Source organism: Microcebus murinus, chromosome 23, assembly GCF_040939455.1.
Source record: "Microcebus murinus isolate Inina chromosome 23, M.murinus_Inina_mat1.0, whole genome shotgun sequence".
Lineage (NCBI taxonomy): Eukaryota > Metazoa > Chordata > Mammalia > Primates > Cheirogaleidae > Microcebus > Microcebus murinus.
The window spans coordinates 20,147,581-20,164,059 of NC_134126.1; the positions used below are offsets into that span (position 1 = coordinate 20,147,581).

Sequence of the window (16,479 nt, forward strand, 5' to 3'; positions counted from 1 at the left end):
CGATTAGATATTTCATAAATGCCTTTTTAAAAAAGATCTTGCTGAAACCAGTCTATTTATAGAATTTATATTCAGATGCTTAGTTTAAGTATAAATATTCCAATACTGGTTCAGTTTGGAAAGGTTTTGTTTCTTTGATGGTCAGCGATAGACCTATGTTTGATGAGATATATGACTAAGGTGAAAAAACAGTAAGACTGATAGGAAATTGATTGACTTTACTGCAGTGGCAGTATGGGAGCAATAGTTTCCAAATGTTAGTGTTCACAAGTATCACCAACAGAACTTTTTAAAAATAAAGATTCCTGGCCTTGACCTTTATGGACTTTTAACTCTTTAGGTTTGGAATGTTTGGTTATAGACCATCAAAAGACTCAACTTCAGAATACACTATACATATGTTGAAAGTAGATTTGTATATTCAGACTTTTTTTTGGTATTTAAAAGTGGCATGTATGTTTAAGTCAAAAATTTGCAAAAGCATGAATGTGTAGTTTTTTTTTTTTTTAGGTGAATGGAGAAGAATTTGGGGTAAATATGCCCTCAAAGGCTATTCAAGAAGCCATAACTATCTCTACAAAAAGGGAGTAGAAATTGTGATTTCTATAACACTTATATTTGATAATATCTCCTAAACGTATTTCAGCGTTTTAACAATACATTTGAAGTAATTCATTCAGTTACTAAAAAAACATTATGGGGATGCTACTATGTGCCAGGGACTGTGTTAGCCAACGTATATATAATAGTGAATAAATGAAACACTCAGGAATTGTTAAATTTAACCTCAAAATGCACTGTTTATTATTGTTATCTTTAAATGAACTGTGCAAGGGTTTAATTTTTTCATTGCCAATGATAAGCCCATCCTAACTTCAATTTTTATTGATTTTAAGTTTTTTTTTGCAGAAAGGGCATCTCCTTTTCTGCACATGGGTGTCCCACTCTCACCAACTCACCTTCACAGTGCCATGGAGGCAGCATTATCAGGTGGACGAAAATTAATTTGATAGCAGTGTATGAAATGGATCGGGGAGAGGAGCAGACCTGCTGAGATCATTCTGTATAGAATTTTTGGGTAATGATGACAATTCTGGAGGAAGAAGTGGTAGAAACGGAAAGGTGTTGCCAGTATAGCGCGACCTGATAAAACCCGTGGGGTGCCTACCTTGTGCATGTGTGTGACAATGTGAATGAGTGATTTCTCTACCAAGAAAGGACAGAAGTTAAATAATTTCTATAAAAGACAAGTCTATTACGTTCTTTATAAAAGAAAAGAATACTCTGAAGAATGTGCAGATAGATTAAACGAATTCTTTTTTGCCTTCATTTCTATTTCTTTTCTGTTCAAACAAAACTCTCCAAATCCAATTTAATTTCCAGGGCAGTCTTCCTGTTCTTAAATTTCTGAGTTTGCTTTTCGAATTCTTACTTTGGCAACACCAACGTGACCTCATTGCTTTTTAGTGAGTTCTGTGAGAAGATATATAGAACATTAGATTTTCTCTACCACCAGCCAAATGAGTACATAGGAAGACATATACTTATGTTTCTGGGGTTTTAGAACTGTTGCTTGAAATTACCTAAATTATAGTGACCGTTATACAGAGAGAACCACTGATTAAAACTGACTGTGTTCACCTAATTTATTAATCTTGAAATCAGCCTACATTGAATAGGCTGAGGGGGAGGAAGACATGGTATTGGTTTTGCTGTCTTAGGTGTGGCAGAAGCAGAAGAAAACTCACATGTAAGTGGACCCCCACATTGTGTTTAAACCTGTGTTTTTCAAGGATCAACTGTATACTATTGCAAGGTTCTTATAATGTATCCGGAACAGTTTATCACTTTAAAGATAGAATGTGATAAAGATATACGAAAAAACCCACTAAATTAATAAAAAAAAAAGATTTAGAGCTAGTAAGCCAAAAGGAAGATAAAAAATAGAATCACAAAAAATATAGAAAATAAACAAAAGTAGGCCAAAAAAGTCAAAGAAGTCATAACAGATGGGACGAATAGAGAGAAAATATGGAGAGGATAGATTTAAACCTAGCCATATCAATAATCATGCTAAATTTACATGTTATAAATACTCTACTTACAATTCAGAGATTGGAAAATTGTTTAAACAAGTAAAGGATTGTTTAAAACAAGTAAAAGAAATCAAGAATATGCTGCCTATAGGAAATACATTTCAAGAATAAGACAAATAGGTTAGAAGTAAAGGTTGGTAAAAGACTTATCATGTAAACACTAATTATGAGAAAGCTGGTATGACTTTATTCATATCAGAAAATATAGATTTTTTTAGAGTAAAAATATGATCCAGTATAAAGAAAGTAATTTCATATTGCAAATATGGTCATTTTATTAATACGATATAACAATTCTTAATATTTATACACCAACAACAGAGGTCCAAAATATATGAAGCAAAAACTGATATAACTAAGGAAGAAATAGAAAAATCCACAATTATAGGCAAAAATTTCAATACCCCTCAATATTTAATAGAACAAACTGATAGGTAATCAATAAGTGTGTATATTGGGACGACATTGTCACCAACCCAACCTGATTGACATTTATAGACCACTCAACTCAACAACAGCAGACACTAGCTACTTTTCAGGTCTACACAAAACATCTTCCAATACAGACCAAACTCTGGGCCATAAAACAAGCCTCAATAGATTTAAAAAAAACTCAGGTCATATAAAGTATATTATCTGGCTATCATTAAATTAAAAATCAATAACAAAATAATCTCTTGGAATATCCCTAAATATTTGGAAACTAAATGACATAATGCTAAATAACCCAAGAGTCAAAGAGGAAAATAAAACAGAAATTAGAAAGCATTCTGAACTGAATGAAAATGAAAGTACACCCTAACAAAACTGTGGAATGCCAATGCCTATATTAGAATAGATGAAAGAGTTCAAAGAAAAATCTTCTGCTTTATGAAACTAGGAAAAAGAGATAAGACGTAAGCCAGACTAATGCAACTACATTTTAAGATATAGAAAATATAGAGAAATTATAATCTATATGTGCCACATAGACTTTCTGATTAATTAAAAGACCGTAAAATTGTTGTCCTATTTAATTTGTGGCAGAGTTCATATGAAGAGAATTGTTCATATTGACAAAAATACCTTGATAAAGCTTAAGTATTGGCAGAAATTTACATAATAATATATACTTTTAAGATGTTCTGTGTGAAAAAAGTTGCTGAGAGTCAGGCGTATAGATAAGAGTAGATCTGATTCAGGGCAAGCAAAGGAGGAGGAGCAAGAAACCTCAGAGATGGTAAGTAATTAGAGTACAGAAGCCCATGAAAATCTCTCGTTATAGGAAAACTAAAGGGACGTTATGAATTGCAAAGTACAATTTTCACTTTTCTTTTATCTCCAACCATTAGTAAAGTTTAATAATTGTATTTCCCGCCCCCACTTTTTTTTTTTTTTTTTTGAACAAGAGGAGTTCTTCTTAAAATTGAGGTATTAGCCAAGTTTCACCTCTGGGTGATGCAGGGCTGTGCTCTTAGGAGGCAAGAAGATTCCAAAATGGAAGAAGACATCTGGGGTCAGAGTGAACATGAAATGATCAATACATAGAGAATTCTTATAAACTAAAGGAGCAGTTTTGTTATTCAACAGGAATGGAATTAGAGTTACACAGAGTCTTACTATGTAGATTCTCCAAAGGCAAGGAAGCTCCAGTTGATACATGTATTACATTTAAATTAAGAATATAACAAAATAATATAAAAGATAAAGTTTTGGCATTTTTATTTCTCTTTATTTTTGTCACTCTTTCTTGCTCTTGATCTTTGAAAGGACACTCTTTACATGCAGAGAATGTGTAAGATTATTCCTTGACAGAAACATATGTCCAGTACCTGAGGTGCCCGCCATGTGTTTGAAGAACAGGACCAACGCGTAGGAAGCACCAGCAAAAAGGCCTACATTATCGGGTGATGTACTTGAAGTGTTAAAAGTAATCAGAGGCCTATTAAGTTTTCATGGCTGTAGGTAACATATATGCACCAATAAATGCCATTTGCTTTTGTAGGCCGAATCAAATCCCTGTTGTGCGTAACGATCTGGTTTCCTTGGGGCTAGCTGGGCGTGGGGGCAAGAAACAGTCAAGCACAAGGGAGCAGTGCATAGTCCTCACTCACCCTTCTACACCTTTGTGTGTCTTTGATACTGAGGTGCAGTATGATCTACAACTACATCTGGTGTGTGTGTAATCCTGTGTTTTTCAGACTCTTAGATATTTTCATATCAATGGCCTTATTTTATCCTTAAAGATCCCAGTAAGTCCCTATTTCTCAGATGAGGAAAAATGAGGCAGTGGTAGGCCTTCACCAATTCTTTAATTTGAAAGCCCCTCCCTATATCTTTGTAACTAAACCCCAACCTCGTCATATTTTTCCGCATCCTTGACATGAAATGGAAATCAAACTGTGTCTTTTCCCGTGGACGTTGCTTTTCTCTATGAGAGCCCTGCCTCCAAATGTGAAGAGCTGGATTCGGGCCAAGCGAAAGGAAATTGGGGGAGAGACGTCAGTGACTATAAAAGAGATTTGACGTCTGTGTCCACAGCTCTGTGTTGAAGTCCTGGTTATTATCAAATTTCTCATCTTTTATTCCCCATTTTATATACACATGTTTACTTATGAGGAGTTTTATTTCTTTCATCAACATAGTTATTATCTATGCATATAGTATATGAGCATTATATATTTTATGTATTTTCATTCTTCTCAAAACAGCAGCTTGAGCAGAACAAATACTGAGTGTTTTAGCTGTCATTTTGCTTGAAAATGCTTTCAAACAAGTAACATGTTCGCATTTTGTTTTACCACAGTATAAATCAGCTAAATATACTTAATGTGGTGATGTGAACCCATAAATAGGCTGAAATATTCCTAAAAGGAGAGTTGTGTTAAAAAACGGTATTAGAGTCAGTACCAGTAGGAATAAATAGATGCTCTTAACAGAAAACTTTGAACATTGTTAAAACCTTGATGGGATAATATTATTATGGAAATATTCTTCCTTAATTTAAACATCTAGCGTGCATAAAACAAGTTTGGATCAACGGAAGAATAAATGAGAGGAAAGAAACAGAGAGGTGGAGCTGTAAGGACTAAATTAACTGCTCTTGCTTTTTTATTTTCAGTTGCTACATGTCTGTATTTTGACTTCTTTATATTGTACTTAATGGCTAATTCCCTGTTTTCCTTTTAGTCATATACCACTCACTTCGATGGGGTTTATTTTCATTCAGTTCTATATATTCACCCTGCTGAAGCCTCCCATGTTTTGTGTCAGGAGGAAAAAATACCTTATTACCTTCTTGTCTGTTGAACATTTAAAGTTTTTTTCTCCCTCCCTCCCTGTCTTGTACCTAATGAGCAAATTATCTAAAAATAGATACGTTCATCATTCTACAAAATGTTGTATCTTCTCTAGATTGGAGGCCAGTGTAATTGTAAGAGACATGTGTCTGGCAGACAGTGCAATCAGTGCCAGAATGGATTCTACAACCTACAAGAGTTGGATCCTGATGGCTGCCGTCCCTGTAACTGCAATACCTCTGGGACTGTGGATGGAGATATTACCTGTCACCAAAATTCAGGCCAGTGCAAGTGCAAAGCAAACGTTATTGGTATGTGTAATGCAAAAGTTTACGGTCACATCTCTATTACCATCTGGAATAAAATTCTCTATTTGATTTCTTAACTGAAGAGTAAAGCAAATTTCCTTGCTCAAGGCAGGCTGGAAAAAGAAAAACAATTTGGATGAAATTAACTGTCTAAAAATGATTAAATTAATAATTCTATCAAAATACAGCTTGAAGCTTAGTTTAATCAACCCTTTAGAAGTTTCTTTATTCTGTAGATGCGTTAGTTCACATGAGCCCATACTAATAAGTCATAGAAAAATATAATTTGCTTACTGCATAGATGTTTCTTTTAGAAAATTAGCACTTTTTCAAAATGTTTTACACTTAATGAGTTCTAAGCAAATCATTTCCATGCTAGTTTTCTTAATAGACCAAAATAAATGGATTTTTTCAAAATATTCTCTGCTACAGGGTCCTTTGTGATAAATCTTTCCATTTTTTCTATTATATTTCTTTGAACTGTTCCTATGAAATGCAAAATAAGTCAACATAATTCCACAGATCATATATATTGCTAGGGTTAGTTATAAAGGGCCACATAATTTTAATTTTGTAATTCAGCACCAAGCTAATTATAATAAACAGCTACCTTCAGTGTTATTTATCATTTTTTTATATAAGACGTGCTTTTTTGTTTGTTACTCCCACAGGTATTTTTCAGAAATTAGATTTGATTATGGCAATTTATTACATCCAACATTTTTGAGGGGAACAACCGCCACATAAGGACAAAATTTATCAAGTGCCCAAAATGCACTATGTACATAATGCACTTTGAAATTTTGATATATGAGAATATTATGAGAGGAAAGTTTCTTGATGAAGTGAGTCCTGTATTATAACTGAACATGGCTTGGTTCATATAGGAAGTTTAAAAAAGACCTTTGCCTTTCTATTGTCATTCAAGACACCAAGTCATCCATGGTTTTTCTAACACTGACCTGAACCTTACAATAATAAAAATATGCCTGGCAGTGATAACTACACACACACACACACACACACACACACACACACAAACAAATGCATACATGCATATGCACATACACATGTATATATCATACATACATATCATTCTGAGCATTATTTTCATTTCTGTGTTATAACTCTAATATTTTATCATTTATAGTTGTAGATGATATACATGTATTATTTCATACAATTAAGCTAGGTAAGCATTTCAATATAATTTAATAAAAAGGAATATGGACATACATAATAATATTACATAAGATTTCTCAAGTTTAAATAAAGATTACATCAGCTTGCCTTTATAAATATCAAGCATATGAAAGCTAATTTTTTAGAAGAAAAGAATGACTTACAAAGAGAAGCACATCTTTGTATTTCTTATCTGTGATGCAGAATGAATTCTACGACCTGTGAATTCAATCTATAGGGCATCCTTTGTTCTTTAATGTGAGATATAGTTTAAATTCAAGATGTGAAAACAAAAGTTGAAGCAAGGCCTTTAAAGACAGTGGAATGTTTACTTTTCTATATCAGTGGAATCTTTCCTGTGAAGGTTAGAGTCCAGATCTTGAGGAAAGTAAAAAAAAAAAAAAAAATCAAAATTTACTTAGAATGTGTTATGACCTCCCTGCCATTTACCTATTTTATTGGTTGATCCAAATAGTTTACTGTAGGAAAATATAAACATACATTTTGTGAAGACTAAATAATTTTAGTATTATTATAAATAATTATTATTTCTAGACTTATTTCTGCTCATGGAGTACTTTCAATAAAAATGTAAACTTGATAATGTATATAAGTTTAATTTTCTTAGTGGGATTAGGAAGTACCCTTATTCGATTTTACCTTGCTGATATGAAAAACAAAAAAGCCCAGCAAATACAAGTGTATGTTGTGTATGCTTCAAAAAGCAAACTGTTAGAGTTAACAAAACTGTTAAATCTTACTAATGATTCTATCACCAGTAAAATACATTAGCACCAATAATTTTATTAAAGTAGGTCATTCATCTAGAATAAAAAGGGAGAAGAATGTGAATTAAATGCCAAGTGTGCTAACTCGCCTGTACTTGTTAACACCGAATGTGATGCCCTGTAGGCCTTCCTGAGTATCGTTAGGAATAGATTACCTGTCAGGAATATGTATGGCATATTCAAATAAGCACTGCGCATATTTTTAAAACTGATATGATATGAATCCATGTAGACCAATTTTAATAGTTCAAAATGAGTCATAATTCTTGTTAACAATACAGTTATTTTTAAAATTTGCAGCAATAGTGGTCCTTTTTTATTTTCCTTATTGAAATTAAATGATATGCCTTAGGTGAGTCATTCATCACTGTTAAAGAACTTGCCTTCCATTGGAGTTCTTGAATTTTTATCCATATATATACATACATATCATGCATTTCCTTCCAGTTTAGGAAATGCTTTTCTACATATGCATTCCTGAGTCTGTTTTTGACTCTTATTTTAGGACTAATTTTTTAATTGATCTTATAGCTTGAAATAAATGTTTCAGGTGACGCAAGCTCACACAGTAGTTATTTAAATGCACAGATGTGTGAAAACTACCTAAAGGAAGCATTTTGCATCTAAATATTCACAATTTTATTTATTTTTTTTATTCCTTTGCCTTCTAATAGCCTTTTTGAGACTAACCTAAGTTGTCAGAGATTTAAGTTTAGGTGATAAAACATTTTTCTCCATTTGTAAAATGTATATGTGTACTCCTTTAAACAGAAGTAATAGAAAGAACAGAATTTACTTAGTGTTTTAAGAGGTATGTTCTGAATCACATAAGCTGACAAGCAATGTGATTGCTTTATGAGCCAAGGAGAGCATAATTTATATTAATTGAAAATGATAAAATATAGGGGCCTGCAGAAAGATTAAAATAAAAATTGCTCTGGATAAGTTTTATTTATATTAATTATTTACATGTATGATATTCAGAATAAATGTGTATGCTATTGTCAGAAAAATAGTTATCAGCTTAAGCTTTTGTTTTTTTTCCTTTTCCCCAGCTTTACTAAGGTACACTTAAATAAAAATTGTATATATTTACAGTGTACAATATGATGTTTTGATATATGTACACATGAAATGATTAATTCAACTTAATTAGCATATCCATCACCTCACATACTTATGTTTTTGTGGTGAGAATATTTAAGATCTAAGCTCTTAGCAATTTTCAAGTATATAAGACATTAACTATAGTCACCATGGTATACAATACATTCCCAGAACTTACTCATCCTGTCTGACTAAAACTTTATCCCCTGCTTAATATTTTATTAAACATTTTTAGAGAATTCTTATTTCTAGTAAAACAAGTAATGTAGTATGTGTAATTCTACTATCCTTTTACAATGAATATATTTCTCAAAATAGTTTTAATATTTGTTAAAGAGGAAAAGAGCTCCAGTATATGGAATAGAAGCAACATTTGCATGAAACATATTTTTTTTTGCATTAAGTAATAAATCCTTACAATTTTATGAAGCACATTGCAAACAGAGTTGTATATGAGAGGTAAATTAAGGATTGTCAAGGTATTTTAGATATACAATTACCTCTGTGTGATGTCGCTTGTGAGAAAGCACTCGATAATCTGTGTCTGTGTTAAATGTCTGCAGTAGCATTGTTTGTGCTTCAGCTGTTTTGAATGGAATCATTTTACCATCTTCACCTTTTAAACATATTTTATCTCCAGGGCTTAGGTGTGATCATTGCAATTTTGGATTTAAATTTCTCCAAAGTTTTAATGATGATGGATGTGAGCCCTGCCAGTGTAACCTCCACGGCTCAGTGAACAAAGTCTGCAATCCTTTTTCTGGGCAGTGCGAGTGCAAAAAAGAAGCCAAAGGACTTTGGTGTGACACCTGCAGAGAAAACTTTTACGGGTTGGATGTCACTGGTTGTAAGGCCTGCGATTGCGACACAGCTGGGTCCATCTCTGGGACTGTCTGCAATCCTGACACAGGGCAGTGCGTCTGTAAGCTCAACGTTGGAGGAAGACAGTGCAACGAGTGTTTGGAAGGAAACTTTTATCTACAGCAAAATAATTCTTTCCTCTGCCTGCCTTGTAACTGTGATAAGACTGGAACAATAAATGGCTCTCTGCTGTGTGACAAATCAACAGGACAATGTCCTTGCAAATTAGGGGTAACAGGTCTTCGCTGTAATCAGTGTGAGCCTCACAGGTACAATTCGACCATTGACAATGTTCATGGCTGCCACACGTGTGAGTGTGACTCCCTGGGGACGTTACCTGGGAGTTTCTGTGACCCAGGCAGTGGCCAGTGCCTGTGTTTGCCTAATCGTCAAGGAAGAAGGTGCAATCAATGTCAACCAGGTAAGAGAAATGTGTGATATTTTCAATGCACAATGGTTTTCCTTTTGTTATCCCATAACAGATGATTTCTCCCTGTTTCTGGTTTGTGGCTGCTAAAAAATTTATCTTCCAGCATCATTATCATATTTATATCATTGTCCAACACATACAACTATTAACTTGTCCAAAATTATGTGACATATTGTGTTGCTATTTTAGGGGAGATACGTTAGATGAACTCCAGCCAGTTGAACTTATTTCATAATTGAGACTTAATTTTTCAACTTCAAGGCAAATCCTCTTTTAACAACTGAAAAAAATCAAATTAAAAAAAGCAAGAATAATTTTCATTTTCCAGAAAAGGAAAATTTGAGTTGGTTATCTATACCATGCCAGATGTTCAGATGATGAACCAAATTGTCTAAATAAAGCTGGCCAAATGTTTTTACTGAAGAGGTTATGGGTTCTGTAGTTGTATAGAAACATCTAGAATTATTTTTGAATGCCATCAAGTTAATAAAATAGGCTACTGTTTAATCTCACTTTACACAAACCTATCTTTCTATTTCCCAACTGAGAGACCCTATCTGTGGCTCCCCCTTTGCCTGTTTGCCTTTATATGATTTTAGCTAAAATAATATAGTTTCTCTATAGTTAATGTATCCTTATATCATGATAAACATATTTATCAATTGTTTAACAGCTGTACTGTTAATAATTGTTGTCCTGCCAAACAAAATCAGCTCTGAGCTGTCTGAGACTGTGAAAATGAGCATGATGCAAATTCATGATTTGCTTGCCAGGGAAGGGGTAGGACAGAAGTTCTGTTCTTCATGGCAAAGACTACAGCTTAGGAGAACTGAGCCAGTAGTTTCCTTTGACATTGGTCAGGGTGTCAAGTGAGATCAAAGAGACAGGAAGGAATGGGTAACTAATTAATTCTTTTCATGATATAAATATTTAAAAAAACAACTCGAACTAGTTTAAACATAAATAGGAACTATATTATAACTGTGAATGCTCCACAGAACCTGAGGGTAAGGACCTATGCAGTCAGCACTCTGGGACTAGAATGTTCCTAGCGATACAGTGATACGTATTCATTCATATTCTGTGTGTGTGTGTGTGTGTGTGTTTCTGTCTCTCTGTCTGCAGAAGAGCACGCCCTGCTCTCTCTCTGTCTCTGCATAGTTATATGGCCACCCCATCCCCTCTGAAATTGCTTTAGAATTCAACTACCAGCTATAACACAGAGACTTATTAGCTGCCTCTTGCTTATAATTCCAAGGAGGGAATTCTAATGGACTCAATTTTGTTTGGGTGACTCCCTCTAAGCCAGTTCACTGTGGCCAGGGATATCAGGGTCGCATAAAATGAGCATGGCTTTTAGGGACTGTTCCATCAGGTAGGAGCAAGGTGGTAAATATCCCAGAACACGGGAAGATTATTAAGAGCTGGGCAGACAGCCTAAATGACAGCCGCAGCACATTGCATTCTTTCAGCTTCACATGAATCCTTCTAAATTTGCAAACAATTAATTCTTAGTATCCTAAAATGACAGTTTTTTTTCTTTTACTTTTTATTAATATCTTTAATTTTGGAATCAAGGTATTCAGTCTCCTGAACAGTCAAATAACCATGATTTATATAACCCTCTTTCTAAGTAACCAGCAAAAGCTAATAGATCAAATGTTATATCCTTTGAGTAATTATCCTCTGTTAAAATTTACTGAGTGTTTCATTCTGACTTTAATTGTATACATAATACAAGTCACACACTCTAAACGATTTTTCTCATTTTGGTTAAAACTCTGAAATCACCATTTCAAAGCATCTGTTTCCTTTAGTCCTTTTGATGAAAGGCTTGACCCATTATCTAGGTATTTTGTATACCTACCAATTTAGATGATGGACTGAAATTCTTCATAAACCTATGTTTTTCTGGATGTTATGTGTGTGTTAGGTAGAAACAGCCATAGATAATTTAATCAAATGTCAACAAACTAAAGAAATAGGCTTTTCCTTATCTATATTATGCACAAGCCTGTCTCACTTGTGTCCTCCCTGGGATGAAGAAATACTGACTTTATTGCCCTTTACTTTCTTTCAGTGGCTCTCACTGTGGTTATCTCTTTGTCCCCAACCCCAACTCCTTTTCTCCCACCCAGGCTGTGTCTCTTTCCCATCCATCCTACATAGTATTGGCAGAACAATTCTCCTGGAACACTTCTTCAGTTATGTCTTTCTCTTAACAGGGCTACCTAAAATGGGTTTTCTTTCGCTTATCACTTGAGTCGCATCTGAGGTAACCTTTAGGAGTTCTTATCTTCTGGTCCCGGTCTATGCTTCCAGCTTTATTTTCTGCTGTCTCCTGACTCACCCATCTTCTTCATTCACTTCGCTGGTGCCTATACATGTTACATGCAGAGGTGATTTCTATCCATCCTAATGCTTTGATTCACTCTCCTTTCCCAACATGGAATGCTGTATCGTCATCCTTTTCAATGATAGTTGGTGCCCTCTGCTGAGTATTCTTTATGCAGAATACACCCGTAAATCTCCATCACTCACTTCGTGAACCACAGATACTTGCTCAACATTAAGCATCAGTGTTTTAAAAAGTGACTTAATTCAAACCTGTATAAAACTCGAAAAGAATGCACTGTTGAAGCATGCTCAGACTTATCTTTTCTTCATGTTCTGTTTGTTATTTGACTCTAAAGAGACGTTAACATTCAAGAAATCACAATTCACATCTCATTGCAAATACATTACTTCCTTAATTATGTTTCTTTTTTTCTGAAGACCATATAGGTGAAGTCAATGAGTTACAATTAAAGAGCAAGTAGGGAGCATTAAAAATGATGAAAATATTTCCATTCACTGAAAAAATTCAACAATGTATAGCAAAATATTTGGTAGAAATTAGGCCATAACGAGCATCAGAAGATACAATTTGGAGCTCCATTTCCTCCACTCACTGACTCTCTAAAGTCCCTTCTCAACAGGTGATTTCCATATTTCAACTATCCATTTCCAGCCAGGGCTAACGAGCCTTATCTTCAAGATTGCACCTGAATGGTGCCCATATTGGTTCTGCTCACATTCTGTTGGTTAGAACTGCTTTGCATGTCTACATCTAGCTGCAAGAGAGGCTGACAAATAGATTCTCTATCTGCATATCAATGTGTCTATTTAAAACCTGGGGCCTTTGTTACCATAATGAATAAGAAGGAAATTGATACTTGAAGACAATTAGCAAGCAGTCTTGGCTAACCTAGGAATGCCCTACACTTACAAAATTGTGATTTCTGAATAAGTTCTTCTAATGATAATGAGTTTGGCACTTTTTGGATAGTTTTAATTATTGAAAAATTAAAAAAAAAATTATGCAAAGATCACAAATGCCTCTTGAGTCCTGAGAAGATATATGAACCAAATTTCTTTTTAGTTTCTTCAACTGTTTCTTATATGCCCTGATTTATGGGCCCACTGCTATTCTAGCCACTGTCATTTCCTAGGACAATCTGCAGCTTATCTGTGGTCCTCTTGAGATACTGACCTAGGATTGCAGTTATGAAAAGCTAGAATGATCAAAGTATAGATTGGGATTATTATAGTTTGTTGGGAAGCATAGTTATTTTCATGCAGAAAACTCCTATTGAGAATTTTACTGAAAAATCTTTTCCTTGTGGGTGCTGTTGATTTCTTAATCTAACTAAAGGACATTTTATGTGCATAAATGACAGAATTTAAGTCACCAAGCTTAAATTCTGATGGGGAAACTGAAAAATTAATTTACAAATAAATATGTAATATAAATTTAAATAGTGATGATTTTTGGATCTTTGGCTCTACTCAACTATGTTTCTTTATTGCTAAGAGTTCAAAATATTCTTGTGGTTACCAAATAGACTATTTGTCCCACACTCTTATATCATCTACAATGATTCTGAAATCTTAAACTCTCCAAGGTTTGTAAACTGGATAGCCAAGTTTTTATTGTACAAAGTAAAGGCATATTGATTTTTTTATTGGGATGGAAACAAGTGGTTTAAAACGAGGAATGGTGAGGTGAAAGGAAACTTCAACCTGTTGCTCTTTACCCTATTTTCTAAAGTTAGTCATTTTTCTTTCTTCTTTTTCTAATTATTTCAGAGTATGACAAGGGTACAAAAACTCTTTGGTTCCATAAATTGCATTTGCACCTCCAGAGCTCTTTGGTTCCATAAATTGCATTTGCACCTCCAGAGCTACAGTTGTGGCCATCCCCCCAGGCAGTACACACTGCATCCATTAGGTGTGAATTTATCCATCACATTTTTTCTCAGTTAAGAATATGAGTGCCTGATCTAAAAAGCAGCCCAATGAGATGCCCTGCTAAAATTCCTGAGTATTTCTCAGTGTCTTAAATAAATCCCATGCTGAATGTCCACAGTGTACAAGGAATTATATTATTATTGTGGCTATGCAAGTTGAATAAGATAATCCTTGACCTCAAGATACTGATATTCTAAAAAGAGATGTAAGACAACCACACATGTAAATAAAATACAAAAATACTTTAAATATGACAATTATTCTCAGTATTAGTGTTGATGTCCCTTCTATATCTTCCTCTAAGGGAAGGGGACAATTTGCCAGAAATCTTTACAAAAGGGTTTTGTGACATCTGTACTTACACAAATAGCAACTAAAAAAATCCTCCTCCTAAGAAAATAACAAAACTATACCATATGAACCTCTCCCCAAAAAAGGAGCTAGAAGGGGAGAGAAGAGACCAGGAAGGGAGTGTGTGAAGATAGAGAAAGTATGAATCTTTTTCTGAGTTCTCCAGTTTTTTTATTTTTTAAATTTAATTTGTATTTTAATCAAAGTTTGCATGTACATAACTTAAAAAAAACAATAAAATGTAAAGGTCCCTGCAAAATCCTTATCTCAGGAATCTCCCTGCTCACCACATGTACTCACCAGCAAACTGGTATTAGCAGATCAACACCTAAGTGGACATATAGGAGTAACATTTATCAGGTGTCAGGAGGGTAGGAGGGGGGAGGGGGGATGGGTATATACAACCACAATGAGTAAGATGTGCAACATTTGGGGGATGGACACGCTTGAAGCTCTTACTTGAGGGGGGAGGGGGGCATGGGCAATATATGTAACCTTAACACTTGTACCCCCATAATACGCTAAAATTAAAAAATAAATAAATAATAAATGGAATCTTCCTGCTCAGAGAAACCACCTTCAACTTCTTAAATGTTTCTTCTGGGGTTTCATTTCTATATTTCTGAATAACATACATATATTGTTCCATCTTGATTTTTAAAATTTAGACATTACCTGTTGTCTTTCTGCTATAAAAGATGAGTATTTAGTGCCTTATACTCCCTCCCCAACAGTCTCTTAATTTGGTTAAATCAATATTCAGAAATTACTTTATGACTGCATAAATCTACTTAAGAGCTATGCTATATAATACACTTTAGCTATATTTCCTTTATGAAAAAAATTAGCCTTTGTTTTCTAGGACTCTCTTAGATATTTCTAGGAAACAAAAATCTCCAAGGGAACTCTATCCAAGAAATCTGTAAGTTGCTTTTTTCTTTCTTGATGGATGTATCAGTCCCCAGGAGGACTGGAGCTCCTGATCCTCCTGTTCTGATTTGGGCTGGCTGAGCCGTAGTTCTGTTGCACAGCTATATCCTAAGTCTGTACTGGGCATTTTCTTCACGTGTCTCCTGTTTTGGATCCTCTATTTCAGGGGTCCTCAAACTTTTTAAACAGAGGGCCAGTTCACTGTCCCTCAGACCATTGGAGGGCAGGCTATAGTTAAAGGAAAAAAAAAAAACCTATGAACAAATTCCTATGCACAGTGCACATATCTTATTTTGAAATAAAAAAAAAAAAAACAAACGGGCAAAAACACCCGCATGTGGCCCATGGGCCGTAGTTTGAGGATGCCTGCTCTATTTCCTAACTCTACATGTTCTCTTTTCTTGGTTTATTTGTGTATTTGGTGTAGAGCACATGCCCCAGCAGCTTCTGAAAAAGAATACAAGAAAGGAAGTGATTTTTTTCTCCCGAGAATTTCGCAAGTCTGAAATTCTTTGTTGTCTGAAGGTACCTGAACACAAAGAATTGCTTGAAATTTTACTCCTGTATGAGATCACTTTCATTCAAGAAATTTAAATAATTATACCATTAGCTTTTAGTAGTGTTAATCAGATTCTTTTTTGTGTGTGTGGGGGGGAGGGGCAGTTTCTAGAAGTTTCTACCATCTCTGTATTCCTAATTTCAGAAAATTTTATGATGATGTGCTTTTTGTTAAATAATTATTCTGGACACTCAGTGGATCCTTATGTCTATGGATTAGTGTTCTCATGTTCTGGAAAAATCTGCAAAACACCTTCATAGCAATATCTAGATTGATGTTTGACCAAACAACTGGACAGC

The 16,479-nt window shown here is 34.4% G+C and overlaps 1 protein-coding gene across 2 annotated transcripts in view; it reads left to right on the top strand.

The window, feature by feature from the left end:
• USH2A (usherin) overlaps window positions 1-16,479 on the top strand; it is a 654,133-nt gene that overhangs the window by 105,733 nt on the left and 531,921 nt on the right. For both annotated transcript variants that reach the window (XM_075997054.1, XM_075997053.1), the window contains 2 exons: window positions 5,490-5,685; window positions 9,400-10,041. In XM_075997054.1, coding sequence (XP_075853169.1) covers window positions 5,490-5,685; window positions 9,400-10,041 — 838 coding nt within the window. The remainder of the gene's footprint in view (window positions 1-5,489; window positions 5,686-9,399; window positions 10,042-16,479) is intronic.